Below are 24272 nucleotides of genomic sequence, written 5' to 3'. Positions count from 1 at the left end.
AATAATAAATATCAATATTAGTGTAAAATTACATCAATATTATATTGTCGCATCAGCCAGCTTTAGCTGATCATGACAATTAATTAACCCTTTGGTGACTGACCCCTTGAAAATGGTTCCTCCAGGAACGATGACGTTTCAGTTGTCAAGACAACGGAAAAACTAAAATACAAGAGCATTTTGTTTTGTGCACAAGAGCATTGTGACGTATCTTTCTGTTTTTGTATTTTAGTTTTTCCGTTGTCTTGACAACTGAAAAGTCATCGTTCCTGGAGGAACCATTTTCAAGGGGTCAGTCACCAAAGGGTTTTAAATGGTCATTATATTACCTTTTGAACAGTGAAACACACTAATTTATCCAAATTTTATTGGTTCGCAATGACATGAGGTTAAGCAGAAATTTTCCAAATGCCAGCATGAGTGTTGACCAAAGTATTAATGATAATACACTATACTGACAATGAAAAGTGATTTAAAACTTCACTCAATGAACATTTTACATGGTAAGCCTTTCTCCTTGCATTTTGTTCTGCAGGTTTACCAATGAAACTGAAATATTGAAAACTGGATTTAGCCATGATAATTTTACTAACTTAAACTTTGATTTACATCAGTTTACAGAATACAAAATGATAAAGATACAGGAGATGTGTCCAGAAAGAGACGTTAACGTTGGACTTGAAGGTGATATCCACATCCTGGTCTGGTATTCAACCATGCAGAATTTATGTGAGGCTGGAAAACAAAAACATTCCCATTAAGACAGGACACGCATCTTCAAAAACATTGCTTTTCCCATAGACAGCTGTACGGTCTGTCCCAAATGCCTGAATTCATGCTGTTAGGTGTTCTTACCTTTTCATTCGGGATGGATGGTATCAATGGTATAGAAAGTACACTTATATGAATTTGGGATTTTGCCTATACCATGTTCAACAGTATTATGGAATGCCATTTAAGTCAATACCAAATAAACAAACAAATATGCCCATGAAATACAATCATGGTCAGAAGTTTACCATACACTCATCATAGGCATGAATGTCATGGCAATATTGAACTTTCACTTGTTTCTTTGAACTGTTCTTTTCCTGTGACATAATGATTGTACATCATTTGTAGAAAAAAAGCAAAAGAATTTGGTGCACAAGTTTTTAATTTATTTTGTTTTTTCTGAAAACACAGTACACCTAGTATTTGATTAAATGTCCCTTAGCAAGTTTCAACTTTGACAGACACTTTTGGTAGCCATCAACAAGCTTCTGGTAGAATTGTGGTTGGATATTTAACCACTCTTCGTTTTCTGTGTTCAGCTGCAAACTTTAGTCAAGCTTAATAGGTGTCAATTTTGGAGCAGGGGCTTCTACCTTGGACAGCAGCCGCTCAGTCCATGGCAATGTAAAATTACTTGACTGTAGACAGTGTTCCAGCAGCTTCCAGTTTATGGCAAGCCTGTGCCTTGGTGGTCCCTGCATTGTTCCTAAAGCAATTGCTTCTCAGCTGAGGGTGACAGTTTGGGTTGTCTTCTAGTGGCTTGGCAAAGCGGCTACACTTTCCAATAATTTGCACTTATTTGCTATTGTTTGAACTGATGATCTTGGAATCTAGAGTTGTTTAGAAATGGCTCAAACATTCCTGACTTGTGTACATCTTTGATCCTCTTTCTCAGTTCTGCATTGAGCTCCATGGACTTTCCCCACTGTACCATGCGTTGGTCAATCCAAGGAATGCTGTCAAACAAACCCTTTTTATGTTGGGACAGAGTAGCTACTAGCTGTAGTCGATCATGATCACTAAGAGGAATTTAAGAGGCCTTGGCAAGTTAAGTCATTTTGGAACTTTCAGCACCACTAGGTTTGATCCTGTGTTGATTTGGAACCTGACCACATGGACAAAGAAGAGCAGTCAAACACAACCATAATTCTGCCAGAAGCTTGCTACCAAAAATATCTGGTTATATTTTAAGAAACTACCATTATTATTATCATCATTATTATTTTTTCACTGGGCATTTTCTTGTCTGAAGTCAGCTGGGATTAGCTCCAGGTTCCCCTGTAATGCTGATGGATAAATGGTACAGATAATGTGTGGATGGATATTATTTAATTCTAACCACAAATTTTTAAAAAGTACAACCATGTTTCCAAATCATGAAAAGTCTATATTTCATTGAAAATAGTATAATGACAACATATCAAATGTTGAAACTGATACAATTTCATTACTGTTTGAAAAATAGATGCCTCTTTTGAATTTGATGAAAGCAACATGTCACAAAAAAGTTGGGACAAGGCCATGTTTAACATTGTGTTGCATCACCTCTACTTTTAACAAACACTGTAAATGTTTGGAAACTGAGGAGCTCAACTGCTGTAGCTTTTAAAGTGAAATGTTGTTCTGTTCTTGCCTGATACAAGATTTCAGATGCTCAACAGTCCGAGGTCTCCTTTGTTGTATTTCCATTTCATAACGCGCCAAACGTTTTCAGTGGGTGATTGATCTGGACTGCAGGCAAGCCAGTTTAGCACCCGGAGTCTTGTACTACAGAGCCATGCAGCTGTAACATCTGCCAGATGCAGTTTGGCATTGTCTTTCTGAAATAAGCAAGGCCTTCCCTGAAAAAGGCATAATCTGGATGGCAAAATATGTTGCACCATTATCAGGGATGGCGCTAGGATTTTTCATTCTGGGTCCAGGGACCCGCATGACTGGCCAAATTGGGGTCCCTAACATCTTTTGTGGATCCCAAATATTTTTTACTTTAAAAAGTATGTGTTCTGTAACAGTCAGAGAGAAAAAAAAATATGTATATGAGCCATACAGTCGCAGTATGTGGCAACAAAAGTCTTGCCATTCTTTTCCATCAACAATCCATGGAGTGAAAGGTTTTTTGGTCATTCTTTGTGAGTGGTTAACCTGGAATAGAATACAGAGGACTTTCACTGACGTCAGATTTTTGTTTATCACGCAGCATTCGCCATATTGCTGGTCAAACAAAGAAACAGCTGGGACAGTCAAAAATGAAAATCTAGACGACTGCAGTCAGTACAATTTCTCTGAAATGATTAAAAATTTAGATTATACCAGCAGATCGCATTACATTGAAAAGCTGAAACATGCAGGCATCACAGATCCATATAATTTACTCACAAATATATTTATTATTTATTCTGCACATTGCTTGCCCTCACTCTGTGCGCGCGCGCATGCACATGTTCACTGCTTCAGATGGTTTAAATGCAGAGGAGGAATTTTGCTGTGCTTAAGTTTACATGTGACAAAAATTTAAAAAAGGCTTTTTCTTCTTAATTTAACCACAAATGTATTTATTCCACTTGAAAAGTGTACGGCAAACCAGCTACTGGTTTTGGGACACTGACATCCTGATCTATTTAGTAATTAGGATTTCTAAATACACCAGAGATGCTAAATGTTTACAGAAGTACAGATGCCTAACAATATTTGAGGCAGGTTTTGTGCATGCTGGAACGTTATGGGAAATTCCCAATTTAAAAAAAAAAAATATATATATATATATATATATATATATATATATATATATATATATATATTTTATTATGATGACAAAGGTAAGCTCAAACATGGACTACTAATAGTAATAAACAAGCCAGGGCCTAGATCTAGCATATTTTATGGTGTTTAGCCTCATCTACATCATCAGTACATAACAAACATGCTGCTAGTCTAGCCAAGCATTAGGTCTAAGAAAATAGATTGCGTCCAAAGCCCACATCTTGATATACATTTTAACGTTGCACAGAGCTTTCACACTAACCTGATATAAAACGTTCTCCACACGCACGGGAATACTTTGTTGACATCCCATTTAACTGCAGTTCCCCATTTTTCTTGTCTTTCTGGGTTCGCCAGGAAGCAGTGAAAAGTTAAACCAGGTTTATCTCCACATCTGTTATCACATCTACAACCCCGATTCCAAAAAAGTTGGGACAAAGTACAAATTGTAAATAAAAACGGAATGCAATGATGTGGAAGTTTCAAAATTCCATATTTTATTCAGAATAGAAGATAGATGACATATCAAAAGTTTAAACTGAAAAAATGTATCATTTAAAGAGAAAAATTAGGTGATTTTAAATTTCATGACAACAACACACATCAAAAAAGTTGGGACAAGGCCATGTTTACCACTGTGAGACATCCCCTTTTCTCTTTACAACAGTCTGTAAACGTCTGGGGACTGAGGAGACAAGTTGCTCAAGTTTAGGGATAGGAATGTTAACCCATTCTTGTCTAATGTAGGATTCTAGTTGCTCAACTGTCTTAGGTCTTTTTTGTCGTATCTTCCATTTTATGATGCGCCAAATGTTTTCTATGGGTGAAAGATCTGGACTGCAGGCTGGCCAGTTCAGTACCCGGACCCTTCTTCTATGCAGCCATGATGCTGTAATTGATGCAGTGTGTGGTTTGGCATTGTCATGTTGGAAAATGCAAGGTCTTCCCTGAAAGAGACGTCGTCTGGATGGGAGCATATGTTGCTCTACAACCTGGATATACCTTTCAGCATTGATGGTGTCTTTCCAGATGTGTAAGCTGCCCATGCCACACGCACTAATGCAACCCCATACCATCAGAGATACAGGCTTCTGAACTGAGCGCTGATAACAACTTGGGTCGTCCTTCTCCTCTTTAGTCCGAATGACACGGCGTCCCTGATTTCCATAAAGAACTTCAAATTTTGATTCGTCTGACCACAGAACAGTTTTCCACTTTGCCACAGTCCATTTTAAATGAGCCTTGGCCCAGAGAAGACATCTGTGCTTCTGGATCATGTTTAGATACGGCTTCTTCTTTGAACTATAGAGTTTTAGCTGGCAACGGCGGATGGCACAGTGAATTATGTTCACAGATAATGTTCTCTGGAAATATTCCTGAGCCCATTTTGTGATTTCCAATACAGAAGCATGCCTGTATGTGATGCAGTGCCGTCTAAGGGCCCGAAGATCACGGGCACCCAGTATGGTTTTCCGGCCTTGACCCTTACGCACAGAGATTCTTCCAGATTCTCTGAATCTTTTGATGATATTATGCACTGTAGATGATGACATGTTCAAACTCTTTGCAATTTTACACTGTCGAACTCCTTTCTGATATTGCTCCACTATTTGTCGGCGCAGAATTATGGGGATTGGTGATCCTCTTCCCATCTTTACTTGAGAGCCACTGCCACTCCAAGATGCTCTTTTTATACCCAGTCATGTTAATGACCTATTGCCAATTGACCTAATGAGTTGCAGTTTGGTCCTCCAGCTGTTCCTTTTTTGTACCTTTAACTTTTCCAGCCTCATATGGCCCTTTTCCACTACCCTTTTTCAGCTCACTTCAGCTCACTTCAGCCCGACACGGCTCGCGTTTCGACTACCAAAAAACAGCACGACTCAGCTCGCTTCAGCCCTGCTTAGCCCCTAAAACTCGCACCGTTTTGGAGTGGGGCTGAAGCGAGCCAAACCGTGCCGAGTGAGGCTGGGGGCGTGAGCAGACACTCCCCTGTGCACTGATTGGTGAGGAGGAGTGTCCTCACATGCCCACACACGCCCCGCGAGCACGCTGGGATCTGTAAACACCGTAAACCCGGAAGGAGAAGAATTACGAATTACGAGAATTTCTGAAGCCTTATGCGCCTCGCCTCATCTATACGCTCTTGCCAGTATCTGTTCGCGTTGTTGGTGACAACAAGCCACAGCACCAAGACCAGCAACACTAACGACTCCATGTCCTCCATATTTATTGTTTACTATCCGGGTCGTGAGACTACCGCTTAAAAGATCACTGATGTCACTGTTTGCGCTGCTTAACGACATCACCTGACGTCCACCCACTTTCGCTAACTCCACCCAATGTGTCCACCCACTTCCAGCCAGCACGGTTCAGCGCGGTTATAGTCGAAATGCAACTCCAACAGCCCCACTCAGCTCGACTCAGCCCAACTCAGCACGGCACGGCTCAGCCCAACTCAGCCGCGTTTGTAGTGGAAAAGCGGCATTATTGCCCCGTCCCAACTTTTTTGAGATGTGTTACTGTCATGAAATTTCAAATGAGCCAATATTTGGCATGAAATTTCAAAATGTCTCACTTTTGACATCTGATATGTTGTCTATGTTCTATTGTGAATACAATATCAGTTTTTGAGATTTGTAAATTATTGCATTCCATTTTTATTTACAATTTGTACTTTGTCCCAACTTTTTTGGAATCGGGGTTGTAAAAGCACTACAGGTCTCTGGCATTGTTCTTTTAGATGCAACTTCGACAAATTTATTTGTAGATGTTTAACTGAATTTCGCTTACAAATCACTTGCGTACTCATTGTCAAACACAAATCTCACCAGGCAATGTGGCTGCATAAACAAATCCATAGTTGCGATGACATGTGAAAGCGACCACAACGTGGTGACCTTTTCATTCTGTTAACTTTTGCTTTGTTTGTTAAACAACATAATCTCGTAGATGTGCCAAGGTAAATCGGGAAAAATTCTTCAAGTCGGAGCTCTGTGTCCCAGAATGCATTAAAATTCTGAACATGCTTTTTTTTTTGGCATTTTTGTGCATAAAAATGCACAATTCCTACATTTAATGCAATCTTTGATTACATTGTCCACACTAGAATGGTGCCTTTCCAGATGTGCAATTATCTACCCATGCCATGTGCACTAATACACCTCCATACCATCACAGATATGAAGTTTTAAAATTTGCACTGATAAGCCGGATGGTCCCTCTCCCCTTCAGCCTTGATCTTTTTCAAATCCTTGATTTTTTTCAAAAACACAACATCTCAGTTTCAATATGTGATATGTCTTCGTACCATTTTCAAGCAAGCACAGGGTTTCCATGATTTCCAAACCACTGCATTCTGTTTCTTTTTATATTTTACCCAGCATACCAACTTTTTTGGAAATGGGGTTGTATGGAAGGTTCATTTCAGAGGAAGTCTAACACCAAATATTAATATCTACTTCAATTTACTGCTGAAATAAAATAGACATTTCGAACTCAAATTAGTTCACAGTGACCTACTTTGTGCTCAAAATAGAAATTAATTTTACTGTCGTATTTTAAACAACTGCTTTTCAATGTCACTGGCTCTGTCATTATTAACTAAGCATCTCAAAGTCGCACCCCTAAATTTTTTGTGTGTGGTTGGATTAACCATGGTTTCAAAAACAGCAGCTGGCTTAACTGCAGTCCATCAATGTAGTTGGCAGTGTCTCTCAATAATCCTGAGAAGCTTTTCTTAGAAAGTCAGACACTGCACACAGATGAACAATGAACATGCAGCTTACTGTCTTTCCATCTGCCAGAAATTTTCATGGTCTTCTCAGTGCTGCTGTATATTGATTCCATACTGTTCTTGTGCTATTGTTTAGGTCAGAATCTGAGAGATAAATCATACCCCGTTCATTTGAATATAACAGATTGGGGGGAGCGCCTGGGAACTAAACGTGGCATTCAAAAATAAAAAGTTCCCCACAATGAAGAAATGTGGAATTATGAAAGTCATTTGAAAAATGTCATTTTGAAATTAAAAACCTATTTATTTACTGACCTACATTGTTATATATTCATTGACTCATTTAGTCAAACCATGTTCTCATTATTTTATATATATATTTTTATATATATATATATATATATATATATATATATATATTTTTATATATATATATATATATATATATATATATATACATACATACATACATACATACATACATACATACATACACACACATACGCAAAAGTATTCATCAGTTTTTTCGCATTATAAGCTGGGATTGAAATGACTTTTTGGGGGGTTAGCTCTATTTGATTTACACATGCCTACCACTTTAACAGTGAAAACTGTTGGTTTTTGTGACACAAACAATAATTAAGATTAAAAAAATAATAATAATAAATTCTGGAGTGTGCATAGGTATTCACCCCCCCAAAGTCAATACTTTGTAGAGCCACCTTCTGCTGCAATTACAGCTGCAAGTCTCTTGGGGTATGTCTCTATTAGCTTAGCACATTTAGCTACTGGGATGTTTGCCCATTTCTCAAGGCAAAACTGCTCCAACTCCTTCAAGTTAGATGGGTTGCTTAGGTGTACAGCAATCTTCAAGTTATGCCACAGATTCTCAATGGGATTGAGGTCTGAACTTTGATTAAGCCATTCCAAGACATTTAAATGTTTCCCTTTAAACCACTCCAGTGTAGCTTTAGCAGTATGTTTGTATCATTGTCCTGCTGGAACGTGAACCTTCATCCCAGTCTCAAACCTCCAGCTGACTCAAACAAGTTTTGATCAGCTTTCTTGTCCCTGCAGATGAAAAATATCCCCACTGCATGATGCTGCCACCACCATGCTTCACTTTAAGAATGGTGTTCTGAGGGTGTTGGGTTTGCGCCACACATGGCATTTCCCATGATGGCCAAAAAGATCGATTTTAGTCTCATTTGACCAGAGAATCTTCTTCCATGTGTTTGGGGAGTCTGCCACATGCTGTTGGGCAAACTCCAGACATGTTTTCTTAAGCAACTACTTTTTTTGGCCACTCTTCCATAAAGCCCCACTCTGTGGAGTGTACAGCTTAAAGTAGTCTTATGGACAGATACTTCCATCTCCGCTGTGGATCTCTGCAGCTCCTTCAGTGTTATCTTTGGTGTCTTTGTTGCATCTCTGATTAATGCCCTCCTTTACTGGTCTGAGAGTTTTGGTGGATGGCCTTCTCTGATCAGGTTTGTAGTGGTGACATATTCTTTCCATTTTGCTATAATGGATTTAATGGTGCTCCCTGGGATATTCAAAGTTTGGGATTTTTTTTTTTTTTTAAATCACCCAACTTCTGATCCATACTTCTTCACAACTTTGTCTCTGACATGTTTGGAGGCTCCTTAGTTTTCATGTTGCTTGCTTAATAGTGTAGCAGAGTCAGGGTCCTTCCAGAACAGGTTGATTTATACAGACATCATGCGACAGATCATGTGACATTTCTACTGCATACAGGTGGACCGTAACTAATTATGTGACTTATGAAGTTAATCGGTTGGACCAGCTCTTATTTAGGGGTTTCATATGAAAGGGGGTGAATACCTCTGCACACTCCAGATTTTTTATTTTTTTTTATCTTAATTATTGTTTGTGTCACAATCAAACAATTTGCACCTTTAAAGTGGTAGGCATGTTCTATAAATCAAATTGTGCTAACCCCCCAAAAATCCATTTTAATTCCAACTTGTAATACGACAAAACAGGACAAACACCAAGGGAGATGAATACTTTTGCAAAACACTGTACATAGACACAGCTTCTATTTCGTGCAACACTGCAATGTAAACCCAGCTAATGACATAATACCAGTGGAAGGCAGCAATGCACCAACTAGGGCTGTGCGATATGGGAAAAAATGAATATCCCGATACATTTTCTCCATTTCACGATATACGATATATATCTCGATATATTTAAATCTCCTCTAAAGGACCCCATGAAATCTAACTTTTACTCTTTACTGTTTTCACTACAATCCCTGCAGATTAAATAACATTCTTGGTTAACTTTACAGGTGGTTTTCAACAACACATTTTACATTTTCATGTTGGTGATTAATCACAATTGAGTTGAAATAAGACTATTTTTATTCAACAAAGATGTGGCAAAAACAATCTTGAAAATTGCAACAAAGGGGCAATACAATACAGAGCTGCTCAGAGCTCAAACCAATAAAGTGCAAGCTCAACACTGAGAAAGACATTTAGCCTAAATAAGAAAAGTGCTCATTCATTAAATTATTTTAAAAAATAGATCTCCAAGCTATTAACCTGACTACTGAGAACTACTGGAACATTCACAATAGAGAGAGAGATTGAGGGAGAGAAGAGAGAGATCTGCAAAACATCATTTTTCTCTTTGCACACTTTTGAACTGAATGTTTTCTGGCTCTGCCTCTCAGATGTGTATAATTCCGCTATTGCCTTCTCTGTAAAATGTCTGCGACCAGGCAACTCATGTTTGGGATCGAGTGTGTTTAGTAATTTTTGGAAGCCTGTTTTTTCCACTGTACTAACTGGGATCATGTCTTCGGCAATGATGTTAGTGATTGCATCCGTTATAGCCCTCCATCTCTGACTCGTTTTCTCATATGGGGGGGCTTTGGAGAACAAGGCCGCTATGGTCATTTGTTTAGCTTGTGGGGGAGTTTTAGCTCGTGGGCAAGTAGCTCAGAGTTTAAGAGACTCTTCATACTGTACCGGGTGAGTTTCAGGTGATGGAACATATTTGTCGTGCTGCTGCCTTTCGTGATGACAGTTTTTTTTTTTTTTCACACTTTACAAACTGGCATTTGCTGTTCCACGTCCTCCTCGCGATATCCAAAAGATGCCAGTTGACTGACCCCTTACTAGTTCTTTTAGGAAGTAATTTGTCGTTGAAATTGACAGAGCTTACACGGTAGCCTATGCAACACCAGCGACTGCACGAACTGAGTCAGCGCTGTAAACTGGAACCAGGAAATCTTCCCGCCGGCAGTGTTGCCAGATACTGCTAACGTTTTCCAGCTCAAAATATGTTCAAAACCCGCCAAAATGCACTTAAAACCGCCCAATCTGGCAACACAACCGAAACTAGAAAATCTTCCCGGAAGTTCCTTTCAGCACCGAGATGTCGCCCGGGATTGGTTGGCGAGTGCGTAACGTTATTGTTTTCTTTACCCTTAGGCAGCCTCTCACGTTACTGCCTGAGGGACAGACAGAAAACCACCGGAAAAGGTTTTAAACAAACAAGTCGGAAGATGACCATAAAATACTCGATAGTTACGATATAATAATTTTATGTACCGCACACAGAGTTTTCGCGATATATTGAGTATATTCGATATATCGCACAGCCCTAGCACCAACCCGTGCCTAGTCTGCCAGAAAGAAGATTAGTCACAGGCTCTGTCATCAGCCTGCTCTAGCCAATCATCTGGAAAACTTGAGAGCCCTGCATGGAGTGGTAATACAAAGTATCCTTAATAGCACCTCAAATCAAAACACATTCTGAAATATGAGGAAAGCAAAAAGAATGCATCCTCCGGAAGTGTCAAGTGACCCATCGAGCAGCAGTGGGAAGAAAAAAAAAAAGCTGGCTCTGCAAATCAAACCTCTCTTTATCAGGCATTTTCCAAAGGCTGCCTTTACCAAAAAAAAAAAAAATCCCAGCAGCGAACAGACACAAATGCACAATTATGTAAAGACATGGCTTCCCCCCAAACAGCTGATACACCTCTTATCCTGCTGTACTTGAAGTCAGTTTTTCATTTTTTGCAGCTTGATTTTATTGTATTTCATGAAAGTCTTTTAGAGATGGAAGTTACATGAGAAAACATTGGGTTTTTTCTATTTATTATTGCAGTTTTGCACAATAAATGTTTTTAAAATACCTCTGTACTATGTGAAATATGCACTAGTTAAGAGTACAGTAACAGATGCCATGCAGTTGCCATACCAGTGCTTTACCCCTTCCCAAGCATTTATATTGAAATTTTAAGAAAAACAAATATACTGTGATATATACACCATTATATCATCATCCATGCTTCAAATTATACAATACAAATTTTAAGCCATACCACCCATCCCTACTTTCAATCAGTGACAAAGTAGTGATATTTTTTGATAAAGAAATACAAACGTAAGGTTATGCAAATCACTAAACTACTGTACCTGTCAATAAGCGAGTCCCTCATGTTGGTGGCTATGGTGCTTGGTTGAGTCTCACTCAATCTGAATACACTCTCAATGACAGATAGCTCTGTGCTCGTTGTATCCAAACCACAAAAGGCACACCAGTCATTCACCACCATGCCAGCAGCAATTACCTCACTGCCACGGTTTACAGTACCGGCCTAAAACAAGAGCCCAGTTACATACAGTGACCCAAGATGAGTAGCATTAAGTAAAATAAGTACATTATAAATAAGAAATAAACAGCTAAACTGAGAAAGATAAAAATATTTCTATTTAAATGCTTGTGTTTTATAGCCAATATTCTCAGTATAACTGCATAATTAATTGGTCCATCATAATTATGCAACTATTCATTGAGAACAATGCAACAGAAATCCACAATATATTAATAAGATTCATATGCAAGTTCGAGGAGGAGGAAAAGGACATTCACTCACGACTAGAGGCACTTGCAGGAGTGATGAGAGCTCATCTTGGTCTTCAATAGATGTTTTGGGGTGCACAAGGCCTCCCTGGTTACTGAAGGCACAGTAACTACCCACAAGCACCTGCTCAGCCACCGTCTGCCTGAACACCTCCACTTTAAGAGCGTCAGCCAGAATCTCTTCCGTTTCCTGTGCAACACAATAGCCATTTATCACACTGGAAACTGTCACAGCACACCATATTTTACCATATTTGATAAAATACCTACAACTGCTGACAATGATTTAGATCCAATTTAAAATTCTGCTACACATCTGCAACTTTGACACATTAATTTACTTGTGACACTAGTTCACACATTTACACAGTACAGAAAAATTTTTTACATTGTGTTTGAAAAACAAACCCTGGACACCAAGTACTGATTCATTTTTAGTCTTTGAACACAGAAATGATTCTGACCCTGTCAAGGTCGGGGTGAACTAGAGCCACATAGTCATTGCAAGCGATGACATTTCCGAGTGCAGACAGTCGTTCCTCCACTCTCTGAATGCGCACAGCATCAGGCAAACAGTTCCTTATGTGCTGCAGCTCTTGATCTGTCGTGTTGTTGGGCACGAGAAGTCCGTGACGGTTTCCTATTAAAGAAAGGAAGGATTTTTGGCAGAAAATCAGGAATACTTCCTTAGACTGATAAAGGTGAATGCAGTCATGTGGATTTGCAAGTTTGCACACTAAATGGTTAATTCTAACCAAATCAGAACATGTGCCTCTCAATAAAATTCCAGACATTAACAGTGGAGTTTTCCAGAATCAAACTATTAACATCACAAATGTAATCTCAAGTGACACTTTTCTGTCACTTTTACATTTGGCACAAGAACTTTCTTGTCTAGAAGTTCAGCACGTCTTGTACCTGACTTTTGCACTTGCACACTGCTCTAGATAAGAGTGTCTGCTAAATGCCTGTAATGTAGCATCAATTTGAACTGCATCAATATTTGGAAGTTGACTTGATTTGATTTATTCATTATTAAAATGACACCATATAAGAATGATACAATAACCTAATAAAAAAATAAAGTGCAAGCACTTATTTCCATTGTGGTCCAAGAGGAGTTACATGATCAACAAGGGAACAAAAAGTTAGAGTATACAATAGCAAGTGGGGTTAAAAAATTATATAGTAAATAAATACATGGGGGAGGGGGGGTGTTTAAATGATTAATACCGAGTGAAGGCTGAAGACTTCTGAGACCAATAACTACTGAATAAAAATTCTTTAACCTGAGACTTAAACTGGGGTTTGAAGTTAGGATGATTGTAATAAGGAGTAAAGCATAATGGAGCATGCTGTTACAGGACACTAATTCATGCCAAAGTGGTATAAGGTCAAAAGATTATTATATTCATGATGTATCCTTAAACATTTTATTTTACTTCAAATTACTTTGAGTTTTTTTTTTGTTAAATTAATGAGCACAATTAATAAACAATTACTTCATAAACTATAGTTACATTTAATGTTATGGAACATCTATGAAACAAGTTGGTTCCTGTCACCACTTGTTTTAGCAGTTATAAAACACTCACTCAGTAAAATGCAGCTCTTAGGGATTCTTTCCATGTTCTCAGACACTTTCACGAAGCTGTCAGTGGTGAAATCAAGCAGTTTGTGTGAATGACTGACCCATAGAATTACATGTAGGGGAGAGCGGGGTAAGATGAGCCAGAGGGTAAGATGAGCCACCCCCTGTTTCTAAGAAACAGTAAACAAATGTGACCATGTGACCACATTCAAAGGGGGGGCGGGACCATTTACTTACACTTGTGGAGAGGAGCACCACATGTCAAACTAGGTGAGGGAGATATTTATAAAAATGTGTTTTTGTGCTTTCTAAGTCAATTCCATGTTTGTCCACAGTGAAGATAATTTAGAGAAGACAAAAGTAGAATAATATTTAGACACATTAGGGTTAAGTTAGTGGCTTTCTAAGCTATGATATGAATGCTAATAAAAATAATTTTGATTAGCCTAATCCCCTTTATTAGCATTTTTCTACAAAATGGTGGCCACGGGGTAAGACGAGCCATTAGATGTGGGGCAAGTTGAGCCACTGGCTCAACTTACCCCATTGGTGGCTGAGCTTACCCAATATGGATGACACTTAAGTTTTCACATTTACTGGTCATATATGACAACATTATATATATATATATATATATATATATATATATATATATATATATATATATATATGACATCAGATGAGGAAGACCAGTTGTTAGATGTGGGGGATTATGTTGTGGCAAAATTCACGGGGAAGAAGAAAGTGCATTTCTTCATTGGCCAGATAATCAAATTGGATGTCTTCGAAATAGAGGCAAGATTTGTCAAAAGAAGCCGGTCATGCCATGGCTCTGCAAGAAAGCCGACCTTTGTCTTCAAAGAGAAAGATAAGGCTGTCCTGTCAAGACAGGATATTGTGAAAAAATTGCCCCACCCCTTTACTGTTGGGGGGACAGCACGGAGGGAGAGGCAAATGGTGTTCCCTTGCAATTTGAATGCTTGGAACATTGAATAATGATGAAATGATTGATGGAATGATTGCTGCATGTTTTAGCAATGTTTTAACCTACTGAAAGAAATAAGATTTTTTGGCACTGTTCTACTGTTTTAGTAATTTCTATAATATAGTATATCTCTCATTCCCTCTCTAACCATCCCTCTTTCTATCTATCTATGCATATCTCTCTATCCATCTATCTATCCCTCCCTATCCCATCTCGTTCTATCACCTCTCTCTTCATCTCCCCTTCTCTATGCAACGGCCCTATCCCCCACTTGGTTGACTTGACTTGATTCACTGATTGCATTTCTAATAATAAAAGTTGTTTACTTTGTTAACCTAACATGTTTTGTGTTGGCTCAATTTACCCCACACAGTGGCTCATCTTACCCCGTGCATGGGGTAAGTTGAGCCACTTGACATTTTTTTTTCAAGAGGTAATATCACTCTAACCATAAGAGCTTATCAATTATTTTTTGCTCAGATAGTAACAGTACACTTTGAAATTTGGTATGGTGTGTAGACTGGAAGCAAAAATGGCTTTAACATGTAGTTATGATGAAAAATGTAAAAAGTGGCTCATCTTACCCCGCTCTCCCCTATAGCTGTTTTACAGTTGCTGGTTACAGCGTTCTAACTCGATACTTTCCTTGTGAATATTGAAGAGATTTCCCCCCACTCTGAGACAGAAAATGTGCACCTTGGGCCACTGCACTGAATGCACCACATGCCGGGAGGCTAACTGTAGCTTTCATAGTCATTTTTCAGCTTTACAGTTACCTTCAATGATTGAAAATTAAAAGGCCTGACAGTCAATGACAGTGGAATAAGATGCTGAGCTTGTTATGCCAGTTTAACCTTTTTATGCTAGCATTTTGGGAGTTCTGCCATCTAGAATGTAAGTAGGAGAGGTGAAACAGTATGAAAATTTAATATAATTATTATTCAAAGTCCTTTCCATGCCACAAGGCACATCGGGCCGCACCAATCTCCGTTTCAGTAGCCCTCAGCCTCACACCTATTAAATAGTTAAGATTACAGTGGGGAGCTGGTCCTCTGGTAACCGCGAGAGTTTGAGTACTTACTCACATCTGTATTGCGGCATGCCTTGCCAGATGGCAGTAGGTACCATTTTTATGGTGGTCTTTGGTATGACCCAAACACGAGTAGAACTCACGATCTCCCAATTGAGAGGTGGATACGTGAACCACTAGGCCAAATCGCGATAGATCATGATTATAGTGATGAAAATTATCATGATTATCAGTATTAGTAGGTATCCCAAAGCATTTTTATGGTACTTTCTCATACAATAGTCCATCAGAAAGCCCATGAAAAAACGATACCTCAATCGTTAAGATAACATTATTGGCTTTGAAATTACAGCATTTACAATTATTTTAGATTACACTGTTTCAGACTTGGTTTTTACACAAACAGTCAAAATGCCAAAAATGCTATTTTCCAAGATCAGTAAAATCAAAAATATGTTAAAATACCTGCTGCTATACATTTTCTAAACACACTTCTGTGCATATTTTAGGTCTAATTTTTCCCCAATCAATGATAATTTTCTCCTACAATAATAGATAATTTTCTACAGCCAAGTCAACAGGGGTGTTGATTTTCAAAAGTAAATCTGCCATAATTTTCTTAATATTGGTGCTTTTAACATCAGCTTTGAACTGTTATATAGCTTAAAACATTCCCTTTTTAGAATTTACAATTTTACTGGATAGCAGCTTTGTGAAAATGAAATAACATCAATTTCTTTTAGAATTAAACAATATCTACTTCTTTTACATCACCATTCATTAGTTACTGCTCACAAATTCACTGGGTAAGTCCTTTGTCTTTCAAATTAATATGTACATGTATTTATACTGTCATGTGGCATTAACACTTCATTAGTAATTTGTATCAAAAACAATTGTGATTAATAAAGTCAATAAAGAAGCAGTATCAATATCTGCATATATGTATGTACAATGTACTTAAACTGTATGTACATCAACAGGCCTGGATTCCTTTTCTTAAACTATCCATCACAGTATATCTTGTGTAGTTGTTTAACTACAGGCAAGTTGTCTGCAGTCCATGTTCTTCCGTTATTTGGTGTACACGTATTTACACAACAAATTCTGCTTCAACAGCTCCCATAATGTCACTTGATGGCCACTGGTATCGGTCCATGTAGCCCCTTCACAAGGAACTGAACAGTAGCGTGTTCCTCTGTAGGAAATGGAACATCCCTATGTGGTAGTGCTCTTCAGATGCAATGGCAGCATGCTCTCCTTGAGAACTAAATTGGTAAATACCAAAATTGTCAACCAACTGTAAATCATCAGACGCCGATTCTCAATTGCTGTTCTCTGAAATATTACTCCTCTCAGATTTATCAGGGTCATATTTGGAATCAAGCTGTTGATTAGTAGGTGTCCTCATTTTGACTCAAAGTTCTTTAAATTATTTTTCAGTTCATGAAGAGATTTATTGGTAACTATTAAAAAAAAAAAGTTAGCTTTTTTTTTTAACCCAAGATTACCTTCTGATACTGCATCTCAGTTCTGAGAACTCGTTTGTGCTGTTTTCTTCATTGAACTGGTGATTGTGTCCATGTCTGCTAGTGACTGACATGGTCCTCCATTGCTCTTTTCATCCAAGAGCAATTGTTTCCTGGAAGCTTCAATCGTTGCTTTTTTCTTCTCAAGCTTTGGCTTTTTCATGTGCTAACTTCATAAGTTCTTTCTGATGAACAGCAGACTTCTTGGCCAGCCACACAGACAGGGTTTTGTTGCATTTTACCACATGGATGCCACAGTGGTAAATGCACTGAAGCATTTCTTCGCTTAAACTGACTGAAGACCAAGTGTCCAAAAGCATTTTCTCCCAGTAAGTTTGTCAATTTGCAGTGTTTTAGCTTGGCCCTGCATTCAGCATTAGGCTCTTTTCCAAATTGTCCACCTGATAGAAAATCTGCAAGCTGACGTTCAGTGACCCATGAGGCCCCGAATCAGATTCCTCAGGGCATCCATCATAATTTGATTTTCTGGTACCATCTTTACCAAGCTGAAATTCAGGAAAGATCCTGTCTGAATTTTCATCCAAAACCCCACCAACATCTTGCTCCCACAAAAGGAAATGACTGCATTTTCTGAACATATTTGTACAAAGTCCACATATTCCAGATCTCCTTTAAGCACGGACTAATGTGGTCCTTTTACTTTATAGTATAAAATGCCCACTGCTCTCACAAAGTCTTGCAGCTGCAAACACTCTCAGTCCAGTTTCACAATTTCTAATTTGAGAGTCAAGTCAGTTCTGTAACTGGTAAGAAATTCCCTGATATGTTCTTGAGAGAAGAGGATTTGAAACAGTTTATTCTGAAACTGCTTACTCTGGATTTGACCTTACAGATGCACGTACAAAAGGCTAGCCAATCACTTCTGCAACCACTTTTTTCATCACTTTTAGGACCCAAGCAGTTGTTAGCAGCACGAATGAAGTGACCTGTATTTGATTTTCCATCACCACCAAAGTGAGCAAATTTTTGGCTATTGTTTCTTCCTAATCGTTTGCCTATATTTTCCTCCAGGTCATGCTGATGTTTGTTTCAGTCTTTTTTTTGCATTTTGATGACATTCATAACAGAAAGCACGCATTGCAGAAAAGCATGTGTTTCTTCTTCACGGTCTGGCAATAGAGGTTTTGCACAGTCACATAACCCCATAGCAATGGTAACTACACTGCCATGACAGGGGGCATGCTTGTAGTGCTTCATTCAGACGAGTTAGTCGTTACTGATCGGTATGGGAAGGTTTTTGTGCGTTTTTGGACGTGCAAATCGTTTTGAATGGCTGGACTTTGTGTTGAATGGAGAAGTCAAAAACCCTATGGCATTCTCACTTCATTTTCACAAAGATAAGAAGGAATTAAAAAATTTCACAACTGCAGCGCGGTGCTCATTCTTATACAGTGAACATGAGCAACAACACAGCGGCTTGGCAGAGTCTAAACTTCAAGACTTAAAGTGCATTTACATTCAGGGATCCTTTGGAGTACGTCGTGCACGCTTTGAACCCAGTCATTATAGGAAACACCTGATACTGATTTGAGCACAATCAGCACGCTGTTTTCACAGAGCCTTTACAAGTCTTCTGTCAGGTATGCAGTGGTACATGGGTCTAAGTGCAGGAAGTGTGTTTATTAGCAGGCATGATATTTACAAAAACAAAAGAAACCAAAAGCAGAGTCAAACATGGCTAGAAACAAATATGACAGAGATCATGATGATACTTCACAAAGCCTCCATGTCCTTATTTGCACGTGCTGATTGTGCTTAAATCAGTATCCGGTGGTTCCCACAACAACTGGGTCCCAAGGGCATGCATAATACGCTCCGAAGGATCCCCGAATTAAATGCACTTTAAGTCTTGGTGAAGGTTAGACTCTGCCAAGCCGCAGTGTTGCTCATTTTCACTGTACAAGAATGAACACCTTGCAGCAGTCAACAGCTCCATTGCACGCTTTTCTATATTCATTGTGCACTGGTTTGATTCAGATGATGTTGGAATACTAGCATGACTCAATGTACTGTATGACAGTTCAGCTTGCAGCTCTGGAGCAGTTTCTTTGTACTTGGCTAGTTCCTTTTCATACTCATTCTTTTGTGACATGCTTCTGATTGCTGCATCACTTCAACAGATTCCTGAATTTTTGTCTCAGTTGCTTAAACTTGTAATGGTCCAAATCAAGTTCTTTTTTTTTTTTTTTTGACAGATTTCAGTTCATTCTGGCATGCAAGAAGTATTGTACTTTGCTTTGTGGATTTTTCTTCCAACTGCTTAATTTTCCCTTCTATCTTTTTCATCTGAGTATTAGTCTTTGTGATGTTAGTTTGAAGACACTGCATGCAATTATCTTTTTCCTTTATCATTTCAGAGAGGGTAGACAGTTGCATTTCTTGTACAGATGGGTTTTTTTGGTACTGTACATCAACCGTTTTTTTTGCTATTGAACTTTTAGCAGCTCCCCCAAAATTACTTTCAGTTTCTGTATGGTCGCTGACAGCTCTCTTTTTTCTGAGTTGATGGGAAGATGGATGGCTTTTCCCACAAGTACTTATCTCCTGCATCACAATTTTTTCGTTTCCACCTACAGTGGCGCATCATTATAGCATGGATCGCCATTACACAAATACTGCTGTAACATGGTCAGCTTATGGCTCCCAAAATTTAAAATTAACTTTATGCAGCTGCATTCAAGAACTCAGAAGTCTCAGACATGGAAGAAGAGTTACCTGAAAATGTGTCAAGATGGTTTGAATCCAACGATACTTCTGCAGCGAACATCACACATCTTCAAAACATGCTTAATTTCTTCTGACTACAGGCCCACATGAGATTTCAACGAACAAAAGTTTCAGACTTTCAGTAAAACCAAGGACTAAAATGTGCTGTGTTGTGCACTATGCCTGAACTGTGCTTGTTGGATGATCATCATTGTCCTATTCTTTGAACACATCTCATTTACTTGTTACATGCAGTCAATTATAACATGATTGTCCATACTCTTCTCATTGCTATTGTAATTAACTCAGCGGTGTTACTGTGCTGCATACAACTATGCTTACAATTGTTCAGAGCAGGCCAAAACTTGTATTTTTAATACCCTGCAATGCAAACATAGGATGTCTCTAAAGGGGAAAAAATACTTTTGTAAAGAATAAATTTATTTTATAAAATGCATATACATGTAAATACAATTTATTTAAATAACATACATATCACTAATCCGGGACAAATGCATGCAATCAGTCTTTGAGGTGTGCGCTGCTCAGAGAGTGGAAGCGCGCGAGTGAGAGTTCAAAGCGTGCAGATGTGTCTGGCGGCATTTTTTTTTTTAAATTACATTTGTGACACTGACAGTCAACAATTTAAAAAAAAAAGGTATCAGCAAGGTAAAAATGATTATAGTTCTTGCAGTTTCTTCGTCAGATATCTTCAGGGGACTGGTTTATCAAAAGAAAAAATAAAGCTCGTAGAATGTTTTCTACTCAAGCCATGCAAGATTTTCCATACTGTTGTAACACAGATTCATTCTCAACAGTCTGACTCTTTGGATCCCACCTACTGTATAACAATGGTGCTCCACTGTATTTAGTTTCTGATATTTTGTTTTTATTGTTTGTACAGCTTTTTTTTTTTTTTTTGGACAGGCTTTATCCTTGAAAACACCAGGAAACAGCCTAAAAACCATCCAGATGTGGTCAATTCCCATACAAAAGTTTTGAACATTTACCAGTAAAACATTGGTGACTTTACCCCTCAGAAAAATTATGGTCTGAAGTGGATCCAACAACGTTCACGTAATATTCCAGGAACCTGTAATGTTCCCGCATGGAGTCCAGATTTATTATCTTATCATAAAACCCTCCCTGATAAAGAATCACTACCGTAACATGGTGGAGGAGTTTGGGTGTCCCGGTGATCCTGGGAGTTGTGTTATCAGGGGGAATCAGCCCCTGGTAGGGTCTCCCAAAGCAAACTGGTTCCAGGGGAGGGGCAAGACAAAGAGTGATTCAACACCCCAATGAAAGGCAAAAAAGGAGCTACAGCACCTCGCCTGGGAATGGGAAACCGGGGCATCCTCCTGGAGCCAGACCTGGGAAGGGAGCGCGCCCACGTGCGTCTAGTGGGCGGGCACAGCCCGAAGAAATTACATGGAGCTGCTGCCATGTGGGTCCACCACCCACAAGGACAGGCACCAGGATCGGGTGTAACATGAGCCGGGCAAGGGCAGGAGCCTGAGCGTGCTGATCCTCAGCAACGCAGGCTAGTGACTGGGATGTGGAACATCACTGCTCTGGTGGGGAAGGAACTGGAACTGGTGCGGGAGGCGGAGTGGTACCAACTAGATATAGTTGAGCTCACATGCATAGCACTAGTTCTGGAACCAAACTCCTGGAGAGGGGGTGGAAGCTCTCATTTTCCAGTGTTGCCCAAGGTGAGAAGCACCGGGCAGGTGTGGGGATACTCATGAGCCCCTGGTTGAGCTCTACTGTGTTGGAGTTCTCCCCAGAGAATGAGAGGGTTGCCTGTATGCAACTGCAAGTTGCTGAGAGGAAAACTATGACTGACTGTGCTTATGCACCAAACAGCAGCACAGAGTATTCTGCCTTCTTGGAGTCACTGGGTGGGGTCCTGAACAGGGTGCCGACTGGGGACTCTATTGCTCACGTGGGCAATGATTGAGAAACTTGGAGCAGGGTGATTGGGAGGAACAGCCTGCTTGATCTAAACTCGAGTGGTGTTTTGTTGTTGGAGTTCTGTGCTCATAATGGATTGGCCATAAGAAACACAAACACAAGTGTTCTGTTCAAGCATACAGTGAGGCAAAAAAGTATTTAGTCAGCCACCAATTGTGCAAGTTCTCCCACTTAAAAAGATGAGAGAGGCCTGTACTTTTCATCATAGGTACACTTCAACTATGAGAGACAGAATGGGGGGGGGAAGAATCCAGGAAATAACTTTGTAGGATTTTTAATGAATTAATTGGTAAATTCCTCAGTAAAATAAGTATTTGGTCATCTACAAACAAGCAAGATTTCTGGCTCTCACAGACCTGTAACAACTTCTTTCAGAGGCTCCTCTGTCCTCCACTCGTTACCTGTATTAATGGCACCGGTTTGAACTCATTATCAGTATAAAAGACACCTGTACACAACCTCAAACAGTCACACTCCAAATTCCACTATGGCCGAGACCAAAGAGCTGTCAAAGGACACCAGAAACAAAATTATAGACCTGCACCAGGCTGGGAAGACTGAATCTGCAATAGGTAAGCAGCTTGGTGTGAAGAAATCAACTGTGGGAGCAATTATTAGAAAATAGAAGACATACAAGACCACTGATAATCTACCTCAATCTGGGGCTCCACGCAAGATCTCACCCCATGGGGTCAAAATGATCACAAGAACGGTGAGCAAAAATCCCAGAACCACACGGGGGGACCTAGTGAATGACCTGCAGAGAGCTGGGACCAAAGTAACAAAGGCTATCATCAGTAACACACTACGCCACCAGGGACTCAAATCCTGCAGTGCCAGACGTGTCCCCCTGCTTAAGCCAGTACATGTCCAGGCCCGTCTGAAGTTTGCTAGAGAGCATTTGGATGATCCAGAAAAGGACTGGGGGAATGTCATATTGTCAGATGAAACCAAAATAGAACTTTTTGGTAAAAACTCAACTTGTGTTTGGAGGAGAAAGAATGCCGAGTTGCATCCAAAGAACACCATACCTACTGTGAAGCATGGGGGTCGAAACATCATGCTTTGGGGCTGTTTTTCTGCAAAGGGACCAGGACGACTGATCCGTGTAAAGGAAAGAATGAATGGGGCCATGTATTGTGATATTTTGAGTGAAAACCTCCTTCCATCAGCAAGGGCATTGAAGATGAAACGTGGCTGGGTCTTTCAGCATGACAATGATCCCAAACACACCGCCCGGGCAACGAAGGAGTGGCTTCGTAAGAAGCGTTTCAAGGTCCTGGAGTGGCCTAGCCAGTCTCCAGATCTCAACCCCATAGAAAATCTTTGGAGGGAGTTCAAAGTCCATGTTGCCCAGTGACAGCCCCAAAACATCACTGCTCTAGAGGAGATCTGCATGGAGGAATGGGCCAAAATACCAGCAACAGTGTGTGAAAACCTTGTGAAGACACAGAAAACGTTTGACCTCTGTCATTGCCAACAAAGGTTATATAACAAAGTATTGAGATGAACTTTTGTTATTGACCAAATACTTATTTTCCACCATAATTTGCAAATAAATTCTTAAAAAAAAAAAAAATCAGACAATGTGATTTTCTGGATTTTTCTTCTCATTTTGTCTCTCATAGTTTTGTCTCTCATAGGGAAGCTGCCGGACAGACCTGGCAAACCCAAGCGTGTAGTGAGGGTGAACTGGGAATGTCTGGCAGAGTCCTCTGTTCGGGAGGTCTTCAATTCCCACCTCCAGAAGAGCTTTTCATGCATCCTGGGGGAGGTTAGGAACATGGAATCCAAATGGACTATATTCAAAGCCTCCATTGTAGAGGCAGCTGTTAAGAGCTGTGGCTGAAAGGTCGTTGGTGTCTGTCGTGGTGGTAACCTAAGAACCTGCTGGTGGACATCAGCAGTGAAGGAAGCAGTCAAGCTGAAGAAAGAGGGCTTTTGGGCTTGGTTGGCCCAGGGGTCCTTTGAGGCAGCAGGCAGGTACCGGGAGGCCAGAAGGGCTGCAACTTCGGCAGTTGCTGAAGCAAAAACCTGGATGTGGGAGGAGTTCAGGAAGGCCATGGAGAAAGACTTTCAGTTGGCCTCAAGGAAGTTCTGGCAAACCGTTTGGCGACTCAGGAAAGAGAAGCAGGGCTGGCCTCAGGCTATGCACAGCTGGGGAGGAGAACTGCAGACCCAAACTGGGGATATTGTCAGGCAGTAGAAGGAGCACTTTGAGGAACTCTTGAACCTGTCCTACACGTCCTCCATGGAGG

At 39.8% G+C, this 24272-nt stretch overlaps 1 protein-coding gene across 2 annotated transcripts in view; it reads right to left on the bottom strand.

Annotated features, from left to right (window-relative positions):
- Positions 1–350: 350 nt before the first annotated feature.
- The window catches only part of eif6 (eukaryotic translation initiation factor 6), an 82492-nt gene continuing 58570 nt past the window's right edge, over positions 351–24272 (bottom strand). The window contains exons 4-8 of one of the 2 annotated variants that reach the window (XM_060919132.1): positions 12640–12815; positions 12189–12365; positions 11728–11909; positions 3797–3940; positions 351–735 (exon numbers count right to left, since the gene is read on the bottom strand). In XM_060919132.1, coding sequence (XP_060775115.1) covers positions 726–735; positions 3797–3940; positions 11728–11909; positions 12189–12365; positions 12640–12815 — 689 coding nt within the window. In that variant the 3' untranslated portion in view covers positions 351–725. The remainder of the gene's footprint in view (positions 736–3796; positions 3941–11727; positions 11910–12188; positions 12366–12639; positions 12816–24272) is intronic. The other variant, XM_060919133.1, reaches the window with a different exon arrangement.

The sequence above is a fragment of the Neoarius graeffei genome, chromosome 4 (genome assembly GCF_027579695.1).
Source record: "Neoarius graeffei isolate fNeoGra1 chromosome 4, fNeoGra1.pri, whole genome shotgun sequence".
Lineage (NCBI taxonomy): Eukaryota > Metazoa > Chordata > Actinopteri > Siluriformes > Ariidae > Neoarius > Neoarius graeffei.
This window is presented reverse-complemented; position numbering and strand designations above follow the sequence as displayed.